The sequence below is a fragment of the Neoarius graeffei genome, chromosome 11 (assembly GCF_027579695.1).
Source record: "Neoarius graeffei isolate fNeoGra1 chromosome 11, fNeoGra1.pri, whole genome shotgun sequence".
Lineage (NCBI taxonomy): Eukaryota > Metazoa > Chordata > Actinopteri > Siluriformes > Ariidae > Neoarius > Neoarius graeffei.
In genome coordinates, this window is record NC_083579.1 from 53,153,368 (window position 1) to 53,170,725 (window position 17,358).

The following is a 17,358-nucleotide window of genomic DNA, read 5'->3' on the forward strand; positions in this document are numbered from 1 at the left end:
AACTGACCTGCCTGCAGTCCAGACCTGTCTCCCTTTTAAAACATTTGGTGCTAAATACATTATGAAGCACAAGATATGACAAAGGAGACCCTGAACTGTTAAGCAACTGAAATTGTATATCAGGCAAGAATGGGACAACATTTCTCTTTCAAAACTCCAGCAATTGGTCTCCTCAGTTCCCAAACGTTTACAGAGTGTTGTTAAAAGTAGAGGTGATGCAACACAGTGGTAAACATGCCCCTGTCCCAATTTTTTGAAATGTGTTGCTGACATAAAATTCAAAATGAGCACATGTATTTTCAAAAAACAATAACATTTCTCAGTTTCAACATTTGATATGTTGTCTTTGTACTATTTTCAATGAAATATAGGGTTTCCATGATTCGCAAATCATCACATTCTGTTTTTATTTACAGTTTACACAGCATCCCAATTTGAACTATTAAATTCCATTACAGAAGTTTAAACAAATAAGTAAGTAAATTGTATAATTCCTTCTCTTTCTTGAACCACACATGTTAATAGCAACATACATTATAGGTCATATCCCATCTGAACACTGATCAATGACTGTGAAAGAAAACAAACAAACAAGTAAATCACGTGACACCACCATACTGCACAGCACGTAGCCATGTAAAAAGAAGGTGCCATTCTTCATAGCACAAATAATGTGGGCAAGCATGAATATTTGCATGCTTGAGCAACAAGGGTATTTAAATATAACCAACCCTTCTCGTTACATCCTACTAGTTACAGTGTCTATGTACTGAGATTGCATATGTCCTTATATACTGCAACACATTGAAACACTGCACGCACCTGCCTTTCCACATGGAGAACAGTGACGGAACTTATTAGCACTGAATGACAACACCTGGCATTTACAGAACTGACACAGACACAAACACATCGGCCCTTTACTCGGGTGAAGATCTCCTGAGCCTCTTGGGTTTGGTGCAGGATGGAGTGATAGCTGCCATTTACGGAGATTGACAGTGATTCTTCTGCCCTGCTGTATCAAATCATGCATCACAGACAAACAGTACAGAGAGACCCAGAAAGGGGAGTTGGATTGAACGGCCCAAAAAGAAAAATAAGTGACCGTGCCAGTCATTGATGTGCATCCACTCCTCCTCCCCTACACCTGGAAGGAAGCACTGGTTCCAACAAGAGGACTGTTAATGTCATATTTACATATAAAGAACAAATGCAACATCAAGATCTGTGTTTGTGGTCTTGTCAGTAAATTAAATTCTAAATATTGTCTTCCATACCATCAAGGGGCTTGAACCCAGTTCCAATAGTTTCAGTTGGTCCTTTCTGACTTAAAGTCCTTGACTGTCAGTATTGATGTGCAGAAGCCATGAACAGACAGGAAATCTTAATCAATACAGACTCAATCTTCCACAGCAGGACTCACTGAGGAACTACATACAGTATGTTGCATCTTTTCACACATGCTGCTGCAGCAGGCTCCTGCCACAGTTCGACTGTAGCGCACTGCTGCCTTCACGAAAATCTTGTATTCCTTCACACTTCAAAAAAAAAAAAGGACATCTCGTGATTTTATTCTCATTAAACACTGAGTCTGCCTTTATTGCTCCTTATTCCATTACAGCAGAAAAGAGCCGAGGTCTTTCCTTATTGCAATCATAATACGATCTTATGGATAGGTCTTCACCCTGTATGTCTAAAGTGCATGGTTCATTTTTGTTTGATTTTATTTTTCTCTACGGAAGACCAGATGAAAGAGTGTAAATGTGATGCATTTGTATTGTTTCACTGAGCATCTTTCCTCTTTTTCCTGTGTATATAGATATTCCGACTGAGCCCATGTAGATCCAATTTAGACATGCTATGCTACTAAGATGAGAAAGTCCAGTCAGAGCAAATACTGCCAAAGACAGATGTGTAATTATCCGAAATCCTGGACAGAGAACTGAATCCTCAACTTCATCGACAGATACAGAAGAATGAACACATGATGTGGGGCATGGTGGTTTTAGGAAGAATAAAATTTTTTGGGGAAAAAATATAAATCTGATAGGGATTGTGAGTAGTAGGTCCAGTCTGGAAGTGATTCAGAAACGAAACATTTCAGACCTCCTGACACATAGGCAGATTGACAAAGGTAAAAATGTTGAACTCGATCAAGATGGAGAAGCACAGGAAGATGGCATACAGCAGGAGCACATACACACCCAGCTTTAAGTCCAGTTTCCACCTGTTCACATGGATCCCCAGGACCTGTGCAGAAAGAAAGGGTATAAAAAGTACACAAACATGAAGTTATCTACTCAGATGTCTGTTTACGACAGTCATTCAGACCACTCAGTTATAGAAAGATAAGACAACTAAACTTGGGGAAGCCATGACCTAATGGTTAGCGAAGCAGCTTTGGGACCAAAAGGTTGCTAGTTTGATTCCCTGGACCAGCAGTGCCCTTGAGCAAGGCACCTAATCCCCAACTGCTCCCCAGGCTGTTCTGGGTATGTTGAACATCGCTCTGGATAAGAGCGTCTGCTAAATGCCAGTAATGTAATGTTGAAGATATTTTGTGACTCAACAAAGGGCTACATCACTTCTTCGTGAGCTTCATAATTCTCTTGAATGAGTGGCAAGCATCTTTAAGACAATGCAAGTTCAGTCACCTTTTCATTCCATACTGGGGAAGACCAGGGAAGCTGTGGGGTGGGGGACCAGGAGGTTTTAGCAGCCTACTGATATGTGGAAGAAATTCAGTGTATACAGGTAATTTGCAACTCATCAGTGGTGGGTTTCCCAAAAGCCTCTAAATGCAAAGAGCATCTTAACTAGGAGAGTGAGTGTTCATTGTGCTACTTGCTCTACCATTTAACGATGATCTTTGTGTTACGATGCTTTTGGGAAACTTGGCACAGACTAATTAATATTTCCTCTATTTTTTAAAATAGTTTGGTCTGCTGCATTTTCATGGTTAGAGCTTCCATACTTTTTGTGGCCAATTGCATACTGTACATGTAGTGGGTCTATAGCTATTAGTTATTTTTTTTGCAGGTTTTGTGTGCAATTTCATTGGGTGCCCTTATAAAAATGGTTTGTTCCAGGCCCAGGAGATATGCACAGTGGACCTGTACACTGTACTGTATGTCTCACATTAACTTACAGTCAAAGCCACTGAGCCCAGGAGCAGCACTACGGAATATACCAATCCTCTACTGTTGATTTTCACCTGAGACAAGAACAGAGAAATTGAATTTACCATCACAGTTTTTCACATTTACAAAGTCAGCACTGCTGTACTTCATCCAGTTCTCCTCTACAGATGTGTGTGGGTGTGAGTATCTTCCTCAGGGAAAGACAGAGAGTGACAGATACCACAGATCCGTAGTTGACAGCCATCGTCTGGAGGCCCCAGGGAACACCAAGCCCAACCAGGATATCAAAGACATTACTGCCGATTGTATTGGAGACAGCCATATCTCCCAGGCCTGTGGATGTACACACATAATACATAGTAGATAAACAAAGACAGAAACATGGAAAGAGGAGTTGAAGTAATTGTTAGCTCCTAAATTGTGTATGAATAGACACAAATGATACCTTGTCGAGCGACTATAAGACTAGCTATACAGTCTGGAACACTAGTGCCGGCTGCAAGAAAAGTGATGCCCATTATAACATCAGGTATTCCCAGTGTGTATCCAATAATTGTCACCTGCACATAATAATAATAAACAAACACTAGCAATTAAACATATCACAACATTATCAGTGACACTGTATGCACTCTTTGACAAAGAAAATGTAAAAACTATGTTCCTTGCTTCAGAAGTGTATTAAATAGACAGGTAATGCTAAAACTTAAACTCTCTCACCATCCACACCATGAAGTATGAGAAGACAGCTATCCACAGAGTGGAGAGAAAAAAGGAGAGCAGAAAGAAATTCTCCCAGCGTGGCTTCCCACAGTTTGGCACAGTGAAGTACAGCAACACCAGGATAGGCCATGAAATGATGAACTTCACTTTGTCCATTGTGCCCCCTGCAGGTACAAGGGGATAGTATTATAGCACATCATCAGTGGGCCAGGGGCGGCACGGTGGTGTAGTGGTTAGCGCTGTCGCCTCACAGCAAGAAGGTCCTGGGTTCGAGCCCCGGGGCCGGCGAGGGCCTTTCTGTGTGGAGTTTGCATGTTCTCCCCGTGTCCGCGTGGGTTTCCTCCGGGTGCTCCGGTTTCCCCCACAGTCCAAAGACATGCAGGTTAGGTTAACTGGTGACTCTAAATTGACCGTAGGTGTGAATGTGAGTGTGAATGGTTGTCTGTGTCTGTGTCAGCCCTGCGATGACCTGGCGACTTGTCCAGGGTGTACCCCCCCTCTCGCCCGTAGTCAGCTGGGATAGGCTCCAGCTTGCCTGCGACCCTGTAGAAGGATAAAGCGGCTAGAGATAATGAGATGAGATCAGTGGGCCATTATGACACTTGGCTCACAATGTACTCACTGGTGAGCTTCGTTTGCACAGAAACGTTGTTCATCATAAAGTTTTACGCATACCCTATGGACTGTGCAATAGCTTTAATGAATGTCTGGCTCATAAGAAAGCAATATCCATATGAAACGTGACTGGCACCTCCTGAACAGGTCCATGAATGTTAAGCTGATAATCTTACAACAATAAGTTCAGGGTTCCTTTTCCAAATGGATTTTGTTTTTGCTAACTTTACTCAAGGGAAATTTAAACAAGCTAATTTTCTTCTGTCAGAGAATGTGATTTCATCGTGTGACTACTTCTCATCTGGCTTATACAAGAGCTATAATGCTAATTTACATACCAATGCTGATACTAATTTATTCATCATCAGATTTTTGAATGTGCAAAGGAAGCACCATTACTGGCCAGCCATTTCTTTTAGAAATAATGACAAGATTGTTCTACTCAGCTCCGTCATAGTCCCTCGATATTTTGTAAGTTAGATTTCTTTACCTTTACATACCACTGAAAGTAAACAAGAAATGTCTACTTTCACAGGATAAAGGCTGTTTGTCTGACACTGCAGCCAACTAACTGCAGGCTTTTCTCGGAACCAGTTGGCAAACTTGTGATTATCAAATTTAATTGCCACCAAGATCTTGAAAGAAAACTTTTAACTTTTAAAGACATGATGCTGTGAAATTTCCGTTACCATATCTTTCTCAGAAAATCCATGGACTCCTGTTGTTTAAAAGCCTGTTGGAAGCTGGTGGATGTGTGCTTATGTAGATGTGTGAAGAGTCAGTAAGAGTGCAATCTTTGATATTTTGAAGCTTGTTGCCAGAAAAGTGTGCAGTAAGTACCCTCTGGAGCTTCTGTCTCTGTTTAAGCGAAATAATTCACAAAGATTTTCCAATGAGATCACAGAGATCAGTAAAAATCAATTGCTGGTCATAGTAGAAACCATCTGAATTGGGTACAGACAGTTTTAGTTACTAGAAATGTGAAATTTGTTTGGTTGGACATGTTGGTTATATGACATTTTACCGTATAACACTTGAATAAGGGATATTATTAGATTAGATTAGATTAGATTAGATTAGATTAGATTAGATTCACTTTATTCATCCCACATCGGGGAAATTCACATATTACAGTAGCAAGAAAATGTCAAACAGATAACAAATAAAACTGAAATAAAAATTAGACAAACGAAGGATTAAATACCCTATTAGGCTATTTGCATTATCTACCGTGAAAAAGTATAGAAAAATTGCCTTATTGAGAGGCTTGGAAAAATTGCACATTACAGGTAGACTCTGTATATATACACACATATATACATAAATTATATATCTATAAGGGCGGCACGGTGGTGTAGTGGTTAGCGCTGTCGCCTCACAGCAAGAAGGTCCGGGTTCGAGCCCCGTGGCCGGCGAGGGCCTTTCTGTGCGGAGTTTGCATGTTCTCCCCGTGTCTGCGTGGGTTTCCTCCGGGTGCTCCAGTTTCCCCCACAGTCCAAAGACATGCAGGTTAGGTTAACTGGTGACTCTAAATTGACCGTAGGTGTGAGTGTGAATGGTTGTCTGTGTCTATGTGTCAGCCCTGCGATGACCTGGCGACTTGTCCAGGGTGTACCCCGCCTTTTGCCCGTAGTCAGCTGGGATAGGCTCCAGCTTGCCTGCGACCCTGTAGAAGGATAAAGCGGCTAGAGATAATGAGATGAGATGAGATATATCTATAAGTATGCATAAAAATAGTTTAGGGCCTATATTATTGCACATAATAATTGCATCAATGAGAGATGGCAGAGGTAGTAGTGGTGAAGTAGTGCAAATTAAACGACAAACAGGTTATTATTATACATACAGGACACTTTTTTGATGGAATAAAAACATGTATTCTATTCTCTTCTAGCAGGTTTCATTCATTTGGTTTGACAGCATGCAATATTGTTAGCATATCACTTATCCTACGTGTATTATGTCACTCTACCCAATGGAAAATGAGCACTGAATATGGTTTACGATATTGCATAGTTGTCAAGACAACATGACGTCACACGTCGGAGCTGATGCGAATATTCAGTGAGAAAGTTTTCTGCTTCGCATGCGCAGAAGCATTTCTTTGTTTGCCGGTGGCACCCACAGTAAACTGTCGCAGAGAATTGAAAATGATGTAAGATACATATTACACGTAAAACTTCCATGCTAGCGAGTGACAATTTGTAAACAAACATGGCCACCAGGTTTGTTCCATTGAATGTGTATGTATAATAATAATAATCTCATCTCATCTCATTATCTGTAGCCGTTTTATCCTGTTCTACAGGGTCGCAGGCAAGCTGGAGCCTATCCCAGCTGACTACGGGCGAAAGGCGGGGTACACCCTGGACAAGTCGCCAGGTCATCACAGGGCTGACACATAGACACAGACAACCATTCACACTCGCATTCACACCTACGGTCAATTTAGAGTCACCAGTTAACCTAACCTGCATGTCTTTGGACTGTGGGGGAAACCGGAGCACCCGGAGGAAACCCACGCGGACACGGGGAGAACATGCAAACTCCGCACAGAAAGGCCCTCGCCGGCCACGGGGCTCGAACCCGGACCTTTTTGCTGCGAGGCGACAGCGCTAACCACTACACCACCGTGCCGCCATAATAATAATAATAATAATAATATTGGCTCGCTTTTTGTTGTGGTATATCAGATATATTCCATTCAGCGCCAGCCAATATTATTTAAATGTGTGCATGTGTGTGAATGTGTGTGTGTGAGACTCTCTAACCAGGCATGGTGAAGGGGGAGGACAGCTCATTCTCCTCCTCCTCTGTTAGTTTGTCCTCTGGTACGCTGCCGTTCTCCATTGTTTCTGCTTTCCCATCAGCCACTACTGTGCCATCCACTCCATTAGATGCCTGCAGTAGACGCTGTTGCTGAAAAAAAAAAAAAAAAAACTTTAATCAGTGTAAAAGTTAGTATGTCATAGCTACTGAGTCCATAGTGAGATTTGCACTATAAAAGTAAGCATGAACTTTTTTGGGGGGTGAAAAAATGTGGTTTATATCCGTTTTAAAGCAGCTCATTGAGTGGATGATTTCCAAACTTAGTATCCTTATTTTTATACATATTTATAAGTACACTATAAGGCCAAAGTTTTGTGGACACCTGACCATCACATTCATATATGCTTTTTGAACATCCCTTTCCAAATTGTACCCATTCAATCACAAACACATGAATGAGGTCAGGCACCGATACCAGGTGAGGAGGCCTGGAGTGCAGACAGCATTCTTGTTCATCCCAAAGGTGTTCAGTGGGGTTGAGGTCAGGGCTCTGTGCAAGCCACTCAAGTTCTTTCACTCCAACCTTGGCAAACCATGACTTTATGAAGTTCACTTTGTACACAACCATGTGTTTCCAACTTTGTGGCAATAATTTAGGGAAGGCCAACATATGGGTGTGATGTGCCGGTGTCCACAAACTTTTGGCCATGTAGTGTATTGTTGTACATATTTCAGTATTGAGTACTGAAGAATTATTCATAGAGTGCATGTTGGGACTATGTGAACCTCAGTAGATTTAACTGGTCAGCCTCTCAAACATACAAGGTCCTTTCCTTATTGAAACCATGGAAAATACTGAAAGAGCTCAGGTCATTGGATCATTGGAAGCCTTAACAGGTGATTTCTAAATCCCTTTGGAAAATCCCCAGTGAATGGAAAAAAAACCCCTCTGTTATTGCACTCTGCTTCTGCTGTTTCTGCGTCACCCTTAAATTCCATTCTTTTACTGCCAGTCAGTGGAAAATCACAGCAATCCATTAAGTCCCTTTTTATATCATGCTTAAGGCTCCTGCTGGCAAAGTCTGGCCACTCCACTTCTCAAGACTGATGTGCCCATTAGTAGATTTGAAGGCTGCACACCTCATTAATAATGAGTCGACTCGCCATGCGCAGACGTGTTTTAGGCCCAAAATGGTTGGTGATCATGACTCTGAGGCCGGCTTCTGGGAAGCGGTAGTTTGGAGGACTGGAGTTCATCATTTCATCCACCATCACGACTGAGCCACGGGTGTACATCTTACTGGGTTTTACTATAAACATACAGAGATAACAATACGCATCAAATCTGTAAATTACGTCCAACCCTTTCAACTAAGTTCACATTTATAAACAAAACGCACAATTGTTAATTCAGAAATTGTGTACTAATAGCCTCCTTTTTATGGCTGTATACTCACCACCGTCATCATTCAGACTTTTTTTGTGTTAAATATTAGAAGAGTGGAAAAAATCTTGGTGTTGGATCATAGCGTATACAGTATAGTCACAACTCAAGCTCTGCTTTCCTTTCTCTCCATTGTGATAAGCTCAATTAAAAAGCTGGTCATTTTGATTACTTTGTGCTACGCTACACACTCAACAGTTTTAATTATGCAGAACATGTGTGGTCATTCTTTGCAAACCCCGAGGGCCACACTGTCCTTTTTGACTAACTCATCTGAAGCACTTATCTTAAGTTCAAAGAGGTGACGCAATTCAGCCTGCAAATGTGAAATCAAAATCTCAAAATTTTGAGTCAGAGCACCCTGGGTATAAACACAGTTATACACGCAATCTTCAACACAAATACAGAAAATAGTAAATGGAAGCGCTGAGGTTAAAGCTTTGGTCTACTAATCAGAAGGTTTATATCTGTGACGGTTCTCAGTCATCCAGGTCATCGTAAACCATAGGTGCTAAAGAAGGCAACTGGACTTGCTTGAAATCCTTAAAGATGCTTCACCTCTCATCTGAAAGGCTTCTTCAGTTCTGTCTGACTAATGGGGAGTTCCAGGTATTTATTCCAGGTATTATTTATAAATACCTGGAACTCCCCACGAGTCAGACAGAACTGAAGAAGCCTTTCGTATGAGAGGTAAAACGTCTTCAAGAATTTCAAGCAAGTCCAGTTGCCTTCTTTAGCACCTACAGTCAGAAGGCTGTGAGTTCAAATCGCAGCACTAAGCTGTCATGGCTGGCCTTCAGCAAGATCCTTAACCCTCAACTGCTCAGTTGTATCCTGTGTCAATTGTAAGTCACTTTGGATTAAAAAAAAAAAATCAGCTGTATGAGCAAATGAACATGTAAATCCAAAGTTTGCTTAATGATATATGACATAATACATTATGTGTAACAGCAGATCCAGCTATTTCTGGTGCAGACTGAAGAACCACCAACTAAGCATCTGATCTGTTGTTGGTAAATTTTTAATATCAAAGCCATTTGTGGTCAGGGAGTCCAGGAGCATATAACTGGCCCTACTGTCTGGATGGGAAGGATGGCATTCCTCTTTCCCCTGATGCTTACAGATATACTAGCTAACTGTTAGCTAATATTGAGGGAAGAGCGCGATTAGCACTCTCTTCTCTGGGTGTTTTCAGCTCCCCCATGATGCTGCATGAACAGCAGTTTGTAAAGTTGCACTGCAAAATATTCGCATCCTGTATACACACACTACAAAGCAAACAACACAAACTGTATATAATACAGTCTTGGGTTTAAAAAATATATACAAATTACCACTAGAGAACACACAAAACATCTATCCATCCATCACTGTAGCCGCTTATCGTGTCCTACAGGGTCGCAGGCAAGCTGGAGCCTATCCCAGCTGACTATGGGCAAGAGGTGGGGTACACCCTGGACAAGTCGCCAGGTTATCGCAGGGCTGACACAGAGATAAACAACCATTCACACTCACATTCACACCTACAGTCAATTTAGAGCCACCAGTTAACCTAACCTGCATGTCTTTGGACTGTGGGGGAAACTGGAAACCCATGCAGACACGGGAAGAACATGCAAACTCCACACAGAAAAGCCCTCGCCAGCCACTGGGCTCGAACCCAGGACCTTCTTGCTGTGAGGCAACAGTGCTAACCACTACACCACCGTGCCACCCACACAAAACATGTGGTAAGGTATATAATACAATGCAAAATGAAGAAAGAAACAATCACACTCTCACACAGACAGGGCTCTGGAGTCAGAAAGAGAAGGGAGAAGTATTTAGTAAGGCTAAGCAGACAGGCTTCAGAGTAAATGTTAGAGGGTTTCTGATGACACAATCTGAAATACAGAGCATACAGAATCTACCCAGAAGGCAAGCAGTGACTTCGTCTCTATTGACACACAATTAAAATTGGCAGCTAGTGTGTACATCTACTAAGCAGAAAATCTCCGAACTAACAGGAAAGAGGCAAGGACACATTGTTAGTCTCAGCTGTAATCATTGTGAGCATTTGTTGATTTGAGTAGAGGCAGAGCGGAAGGGGCGAGCTGAGCCGGTGCAGAGGGAAGAAGCCTGTCTAGTTACCCTTACCTGAGCTGAGTAATGGCCAAGAGGGATCATCCCAAAACTGCTCATAATATGCATTACCATCCTCCAGCTCGCTGCTCACTGCATTACCATTGGCAACGCCCTTATCTTCGTTCCCAGAAAAGTAGTTCTGCATGCTGGTGTTAAACCTGAGACAAAGAGAAATCTCCAACTGAGGCTTGCCATTTATAATAATTCAGTATCCATCAGGATTATTTTCTGTTGTGTCTGATCTATTCATTCTTATGTAACTGTCAGCATTGCTTAATGTAACTATGAAATGTTCATTTGCTTTAAACTTTTTAAATATGCAGAATTTCCCCAATCATATAAGACATACACTGAGCTCTTTACTAGGAACACTGGGCAGGGTCTCCCTTGGCTCTTAAAACAGCCTCAATTCTTCATGGCATGGATTTTATAAGATGTTAGAAGCATTCTTTTGAGATTTTGGTCCATGTTGCCATTACTCGATTCCTGCTGATTTTCCACATCCCAAAGGAGTTCTATTGGATTCAGATCCAGTGACTGTGAAGGCCACAGAAGAGCATTATGTTCATTGTCATATTCATGAACTAGTTTGAGACTTTTACTTTGTGACATGGTGCATTATCGTGCTGGAAGTAGCCAGTAGAATTGTGACCATGAAGGGATGCACATGTTCAGCAGCAATACTCAAATTGACTGTGCCATTCAAGTGATGATTGATTGGTACTAACAAGCCCAAAGTGTGCCAAGAAAACATTCCCCACACCATAACACCACCTCCACCAGCCTAGACTGTTAACACAAGGCAGGTTGGGTTCATGGATTCATGCAGTTGGTACTGAATTCTGATTCTACCATCTATGTGCCTCAGCAAAAAAAAATTGAGATCAGACCAGGATACGTTTTTCCAGACTTCAACTGTCCAGGTCTGGTAAGTCTGTGCCCACTGCAGCCTCAGTTTTCTGTTCTTGGGTGACAGAAGTGGAGCCCGATATCTGCAGTTGTAGTCCATCCACCATAAGTTTTGGCATGTTGTGCATTCTGAGATGCTTTTCTGCTCATCACAATTGTACAAAGTGGTTATTTGAGTTACTGTAACCTTTCTGTCAACTTGAACCAGTCTGGCCATTCTCTGTTAACCTCTCAGATCAACAAGGCATTTCTGTATGCGAAACCAATACTGGATGATTTTCTTTATTGCACCAGTCTGAATGAACTTTAGAGACTGTTGTGCATGAAAATCCCAGGAGATCAGTGCTTATAGAAATACTCAAACCCTCCAACCAGCTTGTCTGGCTCCAACAATCATGACACGGTCAAAATCACTGAGAACGTAATTTTTCCCCATTCTGTTGTTTGATGCATACATTAACTGAAACTCTTTACCTGAATCTGCATGATTTTATGAATTGCACTGCTGCCACATGATTGGTGGATTAGATAATTGCAGGAATGCGTAGGTTCCTAATAAAGTGCTCAGTGAGTGTATTTGGTGTCTGATTTTTGCTTCTTTAGGTTTGTTCTGTAACTACCAGGCTAATGTAACTAACAAGTAAAAGAAACGAGTTTAGCATTGTACACACTAGCCTATAAAATTCACAAGGTTAAGTAATACTATTAAAGTATGTGTGGTAGTCAAATGTCACCACAGCTAAATTCTGGAAAACAGCCAAAAATGAAGAAAAACAATTTTTTCCTGTCAATAATCAATAATTTATATTGACATCTATATTTTATAAAAAACATATATTTCACAAAAATGATTTTTTTTTATTAAGATAACTACTAATATGTTTAAGATTACATCAGGTAAGGTGTCATTTTAATAAATAGTGCAGTGGGAAAAAAAATCAGTCTGCAGCAATCAGATCAATCTTGCTAGCTTAGTGTGCTTTTCTCGCATGATGGACCTCATTTATCAATCTTCAAATAAAGTTGTGTGTAAATATTTGCATAAGCCAAACCATATTTAAAAATTAACATGTATTTACAAATGTTTTGGAAACTCTGATTTTCTTTGCATTCGTGTGTGTGTTGATTCATTGTGACACCCACAGATTCCATAAAAGGCAAAGCTCACACAGCTGAAATGACCAGTGAATGACAAAAATATACTTTCTCAGAGGTAGAAGTGAAAATTATTTTGACTTTTATCTGTGGCAGTAAAATATATATATATATATATATATATATATATATATATATATATATATATATATATATATATATATATATATATATATAATAAGAAACAACACAAATGAGGTGAAAAGAAAATGATTTGGTTATAAAAACAGAGGACAAAAATATATCTAGAGTACTCAGGTGATCATGGACATCACATCATACATAGAACTTCTTCTTCTTCCCATAGCCGGCAAGGGCTGTAGGGGCACCACTGATGGCATTTTAACAGTCCATCATTGGTGTGTCTAGGGCATTTAAACTTGGCGGAGCCCATCCCTCTCCAAGCTTGATCAATGGACAATTTAGAGTCACCAGTTAGCCTAACTGCATGTCTTTGGAGGAAACCAAAGCACCCGGAGAAAACCCAGGCAGACACAGGGAGAACGTGCAAACTCCACACAGAAAGTCCCCTCGTCCACCATGAGGTTCTAACCACTGCACCACCATGCAGCCTATAGAGAGCTTGCTATCTTTAATTGTTTTTTTTTTAATTCAAAACAAAGTGTCTTGGCTACTCTCAGGCAGCAATCCATCATGCCCACCCCCAATGCCATGTTAAAAAAGAAGGGCAGCATGTATCCGCAGCAACCAAATGCTCCAAAACACACTAGAGAGTATTCAACACACTGCAGCTTGAGACCAGATCGGTCATTTATTGGTGGCGGGAATAAAGTGTTACACAACATTAAAGCTATATGGCCTTTCGATTTTATAAAATCGGTGAAATTTAGTTCCTTCTGAAATTTGGTCATTGTGAGATATATTTATTTCTGCAATATCTTTAAAAAAAAAACAGGCCATTCTGTGGCTGGGACGTTATTTAATTTGAGGGGATTCCCTGGCAAATAACGTGCATGAAATCGCTTGCTTCATGCAGTCAAGCAGACAGACGAAGTCCATGTGCGCATGCACAGGTTTTCTTCTTCTTCTTTTCCTTTTTTCTTTTGGGTTTTACAGCAGCTGGCATCCAGTGTTGCATTACTGCCATCTACAGGTTTACCTTGACCGTGCACTGACAGTTACATCATCCATCCATCCATCCAATATCTGTAGCCGCTTATCCTGTTCTACAGGGTTGCAGGCAAGCTGGAACCTATCCCAGCTGACTATGGGCGAGAGGCGGGGTACACCCTGGACAAGTCGTCAGGTTATCGCAGGGCTGACAACAGTTACATCATTCTGTCGCTAAATGAACAGCTGATCACACCGAGGTGCTCGCTGACCGCCGATATTTATTAGTTTCCTTTCCTTCGCAACATAACATCTTTTCTTCTCACTTTCCGTTACTGTAGTCAGTCTTTCACGCTTCATTCAAGTCCTCCATTTTTCTCTCCTGTTTCAAATTTGTATCCCACAATGCCTTGCATGAATGTGGAAAGCCCACCATGTGATGCATGACATAGTATCTTGAATTGGGTCATGGTGAAGCAGGAAAAAAATAGCAGAGAATTTAGGGCCACGTGGCTTTAAATTAATTAATTGTTCTATTTAAAAAAAAAAACTAATAAAATTGGAAGTCTGTGATTCGAATTCAGTAGCTTTCGGTCCACTAAAAAAAAATAATTGGGTATTAGGGAAAATTCTTTTTATGACCTACACTTGAAAAATCTGAAAGACCTTTAAAAGAATATGCCACAGGAAACAGAACTGACTTATACACCTCTTGAGTCTATCCTCCTTTTACACAATGACATTCCTAACTGAATGACTAGTTTTATTTGTCTTAATTATGGATTTACTATGGCTTACTTTCTTTATTTTTTTCATATTAGTATTTATTTAATTAATTCCATTAATATGAAATGACTGGGTTTACATTTGTGTTGACCTAAAAGTACACAATCTACTTAAACTTGATCGAGTAATCCATATAAAAAAGTGTAGTAATGCATTGCAATTTATATAATTTGAAGCCAGTCAGTCAAGATTCACATTATTTAGTCTTCTTATGTGTAAATATACACACAATCAGGATCACTGCGAGTAGGATACAAACTTTTTCCAAAAGTATGGAATTTTCATGAATACCAAATGTCTTAAAACATATGAGCGATTTGCTTAGAAATCCTTTCATATCCCGGTTGATAAATGAGGCTCAATGTGAGACAGGTTTTGACAAAACTGTTGGATAGCCATAGCTAAATGGACGTTAGCAGATGAAATTTAGTTTGCAATCAGATAACAGCTGTCAAAATGTCAGCGACTTCACATAGTCTAATTGTGTATTTTGTCCACTTCTCATTATTGCTTTTTTTCTTGGTAATTCTCCAGTCAATTCCTGGTTATATTTGCATAATGCGTTGATGATGTTTGTATATTCATCAAGGATACAATAAACGCACCTGGGTTAACTGCCTGTTAAATGCTTCAATAACCGGAGAATTACAAAACATCTGTACTGTGCGGAAGAACTCACTTCATAATGATTATGTAGCCAACATACATGACCATAAGCACCAGACTCTCCCACCTGTAGGCAGAGTAGAGTGGACAGTAGGTCATGATTCTGTGACTGAAAACAAGCCACAAACACTGTTTGTATAGTACTGTGACACTTACCATATAATCTGCCCATCAAAGATGAACTAGAAAAGGAAATACACTCAAATGAACAATCATTAAATAAGTCCTTTTTTTTTCTCAGAACATAAGAATCAATCTTTGTGTGATCATGTATTTTTGTGAAGCTGGTCCTGAGAAATATGCTGAAGTATAATACAGAGGACACATTTGCAGAAAATAACATAGAGTAGTTGTATCTGTTTGCTCACAATATTGCATGTCCAGCCTAAATTACTACTTTTTTTTCAAATATAAAAATCCATCCATCCATCCATTATCTGTAGCCGCTTATTCTGTTCTACAGGGTCTCAGGCAAGCTGGAGCCTATCCCAGCTGACTATGGGTGAGAGGCGGGGTACACCCTGGACAAGTCACCAGGTCATTGCAGGGCTGACAAACAACCATTCACACCTACGGTCAATTTAGAGCCACCAATTAGTCTAACCTGCATGTCTTTGGACTGTGGGGGAAACCGGAACACCCGGAGGAAACCCACGCAGACATGGGGAGAACATGCAAACTCCACACAGAAAGGCCCTCGTCAGCCGCTGGGCTCGAACCCAGGACCTTCTTGCTGTGAGGCGACAGTGCTAACCACTACACCACCGTGCCACCCCAAATATAAAAATGTGTTATATAATTTTAAAAAATGCATTTGCTTTTATAGCTGCCTGGAACTGATTTAGGGTTTACAATATACTAAAAAAATCCCTTTAAGAAAAACACAGTAAACACTATTTATTGCAATATCGTACTTACTGCTATAAGTGCTACAACAGACAGTGTGTAGTAAAGAGAGTCCCGAAATACAGCGAACTTGGTGAGAAAGACAACCTTTAGAAGAGAAAAAAAAGCTTTCAAAAGGCGGTTGTTACATTTGACGCTGTATTAAATTCATTCTTCATCATTACATGGTTACTTTCTCTTAATATGGTCACTTTTCAATTCCCACCCACCAGCCAGGGCTTCTCTGTCATACAGCAGCTACCAAAAGAGGAGGGTGAAGGCTAACATGCTTCCTCTGAAACACATGAAGCCAGCTGACCACATCATTCCAATTGCTGCTCAACACATTCAGCGGAATGCATTATCTGCCCTGGTCTGCATACATGAGCTCACAGATGCTTGCGATTGGCTAGTGTTGCTGTGATTGACAAGGGATAGAGAGTATGCCGTCCCTCCCACCCAAACAGCATGACCAATTTTACTCTCTTGGCTGCTGGCTCCTGATGGCTGTGGCATCATCAAGAACTCTTGTGATCTCCCAATTATACAGCAAATGCTTTTCTGTTGTGCCACTCAGGATTCTTTAACAGAGATTTTTAAAGAGTAAAAGCAGAACACAATACAGGGTGTTTCAAAAAATTTGATATTTCACAATCTAATAACTTTGTCAATTCTCGTCCATCCATCCATCCATCCATCCATCCATCATCTGTAGCCACTTATCCTGTCCTACAGGGTCACAAGCAAGCTGGAGCCTATCCCAGCTGACTATGGGCGAGAGGTGGGGTACACCCTGGACAAGTCACCAGGTTATTGCAGGGCTGACACATAGAGTCAAACAACCATTCACACTCACAGTCAATTTAGAGCCACCAATTAGCCTAACCTGCATGTCTTTGGACTGTGGGGGAAACCAGAGCACCTGGAGGAAACCCATGCAGACACGGGGAGAACATGCAAACTCCACACAGAAAGGCCCCTGTCGGCCACTGGGCTCAAACCCAGAACCTTCTTGCTCTGAGGCGACAGTGCTAACCACTACACCACCGTGCTGCTCAATTCTCATTCTGT

General features: G+C 40.9%; 1 protein-coding gene across 1 annotated transcript in view; it reads right to left on the reverse strand.

Annotated features, from left to right (window-relative positions):
- Nucleotides 1-539: 539 nt before the first annotated feature.
- Nucleotides 540-17,358, reverse strand: part of slc24a4a (solute carrier family 24 member 4a) — a 45,990-nt gene continuing 29,171 nt past the window's right edge. The window contains exons 7-17 of the mRNA XM_060933050.1: nt 16,321-16,395; nt 15,559-15,584; nt 15,416-15,469; nt 10,828-10,973; nt 8,388-8,557; nt 7,250-7,397; nt 3,861-4,027; nt 3,586-3,700; nt 3,361-3,473; nt 3,149-3,214; nt 540-2,250 (exon numbers count right to left, since the gene is read on the reverse strand). Coding sequence (XP_060789033.1) covers nt 2,101-2,250; nt 3,149-3,214; nt 3,361-3,473; nt 3,586-3,700; nt 3,861-4,027; nt 7,250-7,397; nt 8,388-8,557; nt 10,828-10,973; nt 15,416-15,469; nt 15,559-15,584; nt 16,321-16,395 — 1,230 coding nt within the window. The 3' untranslated portion in view covers nt 540-2,100. The remainder of the gene's footprint in view (nt 2,251-3,148; nt 3,215-3,360; nt 3,474-3,585; nt 3,701-3,860; nt 4,028-7,249; nt 7,398-8,387; nt 8,558-10,827; nt 10,974-15,415; nt 15,470-15,558; nt 15,585-16,320; nt 16,396-17,358) is intronic.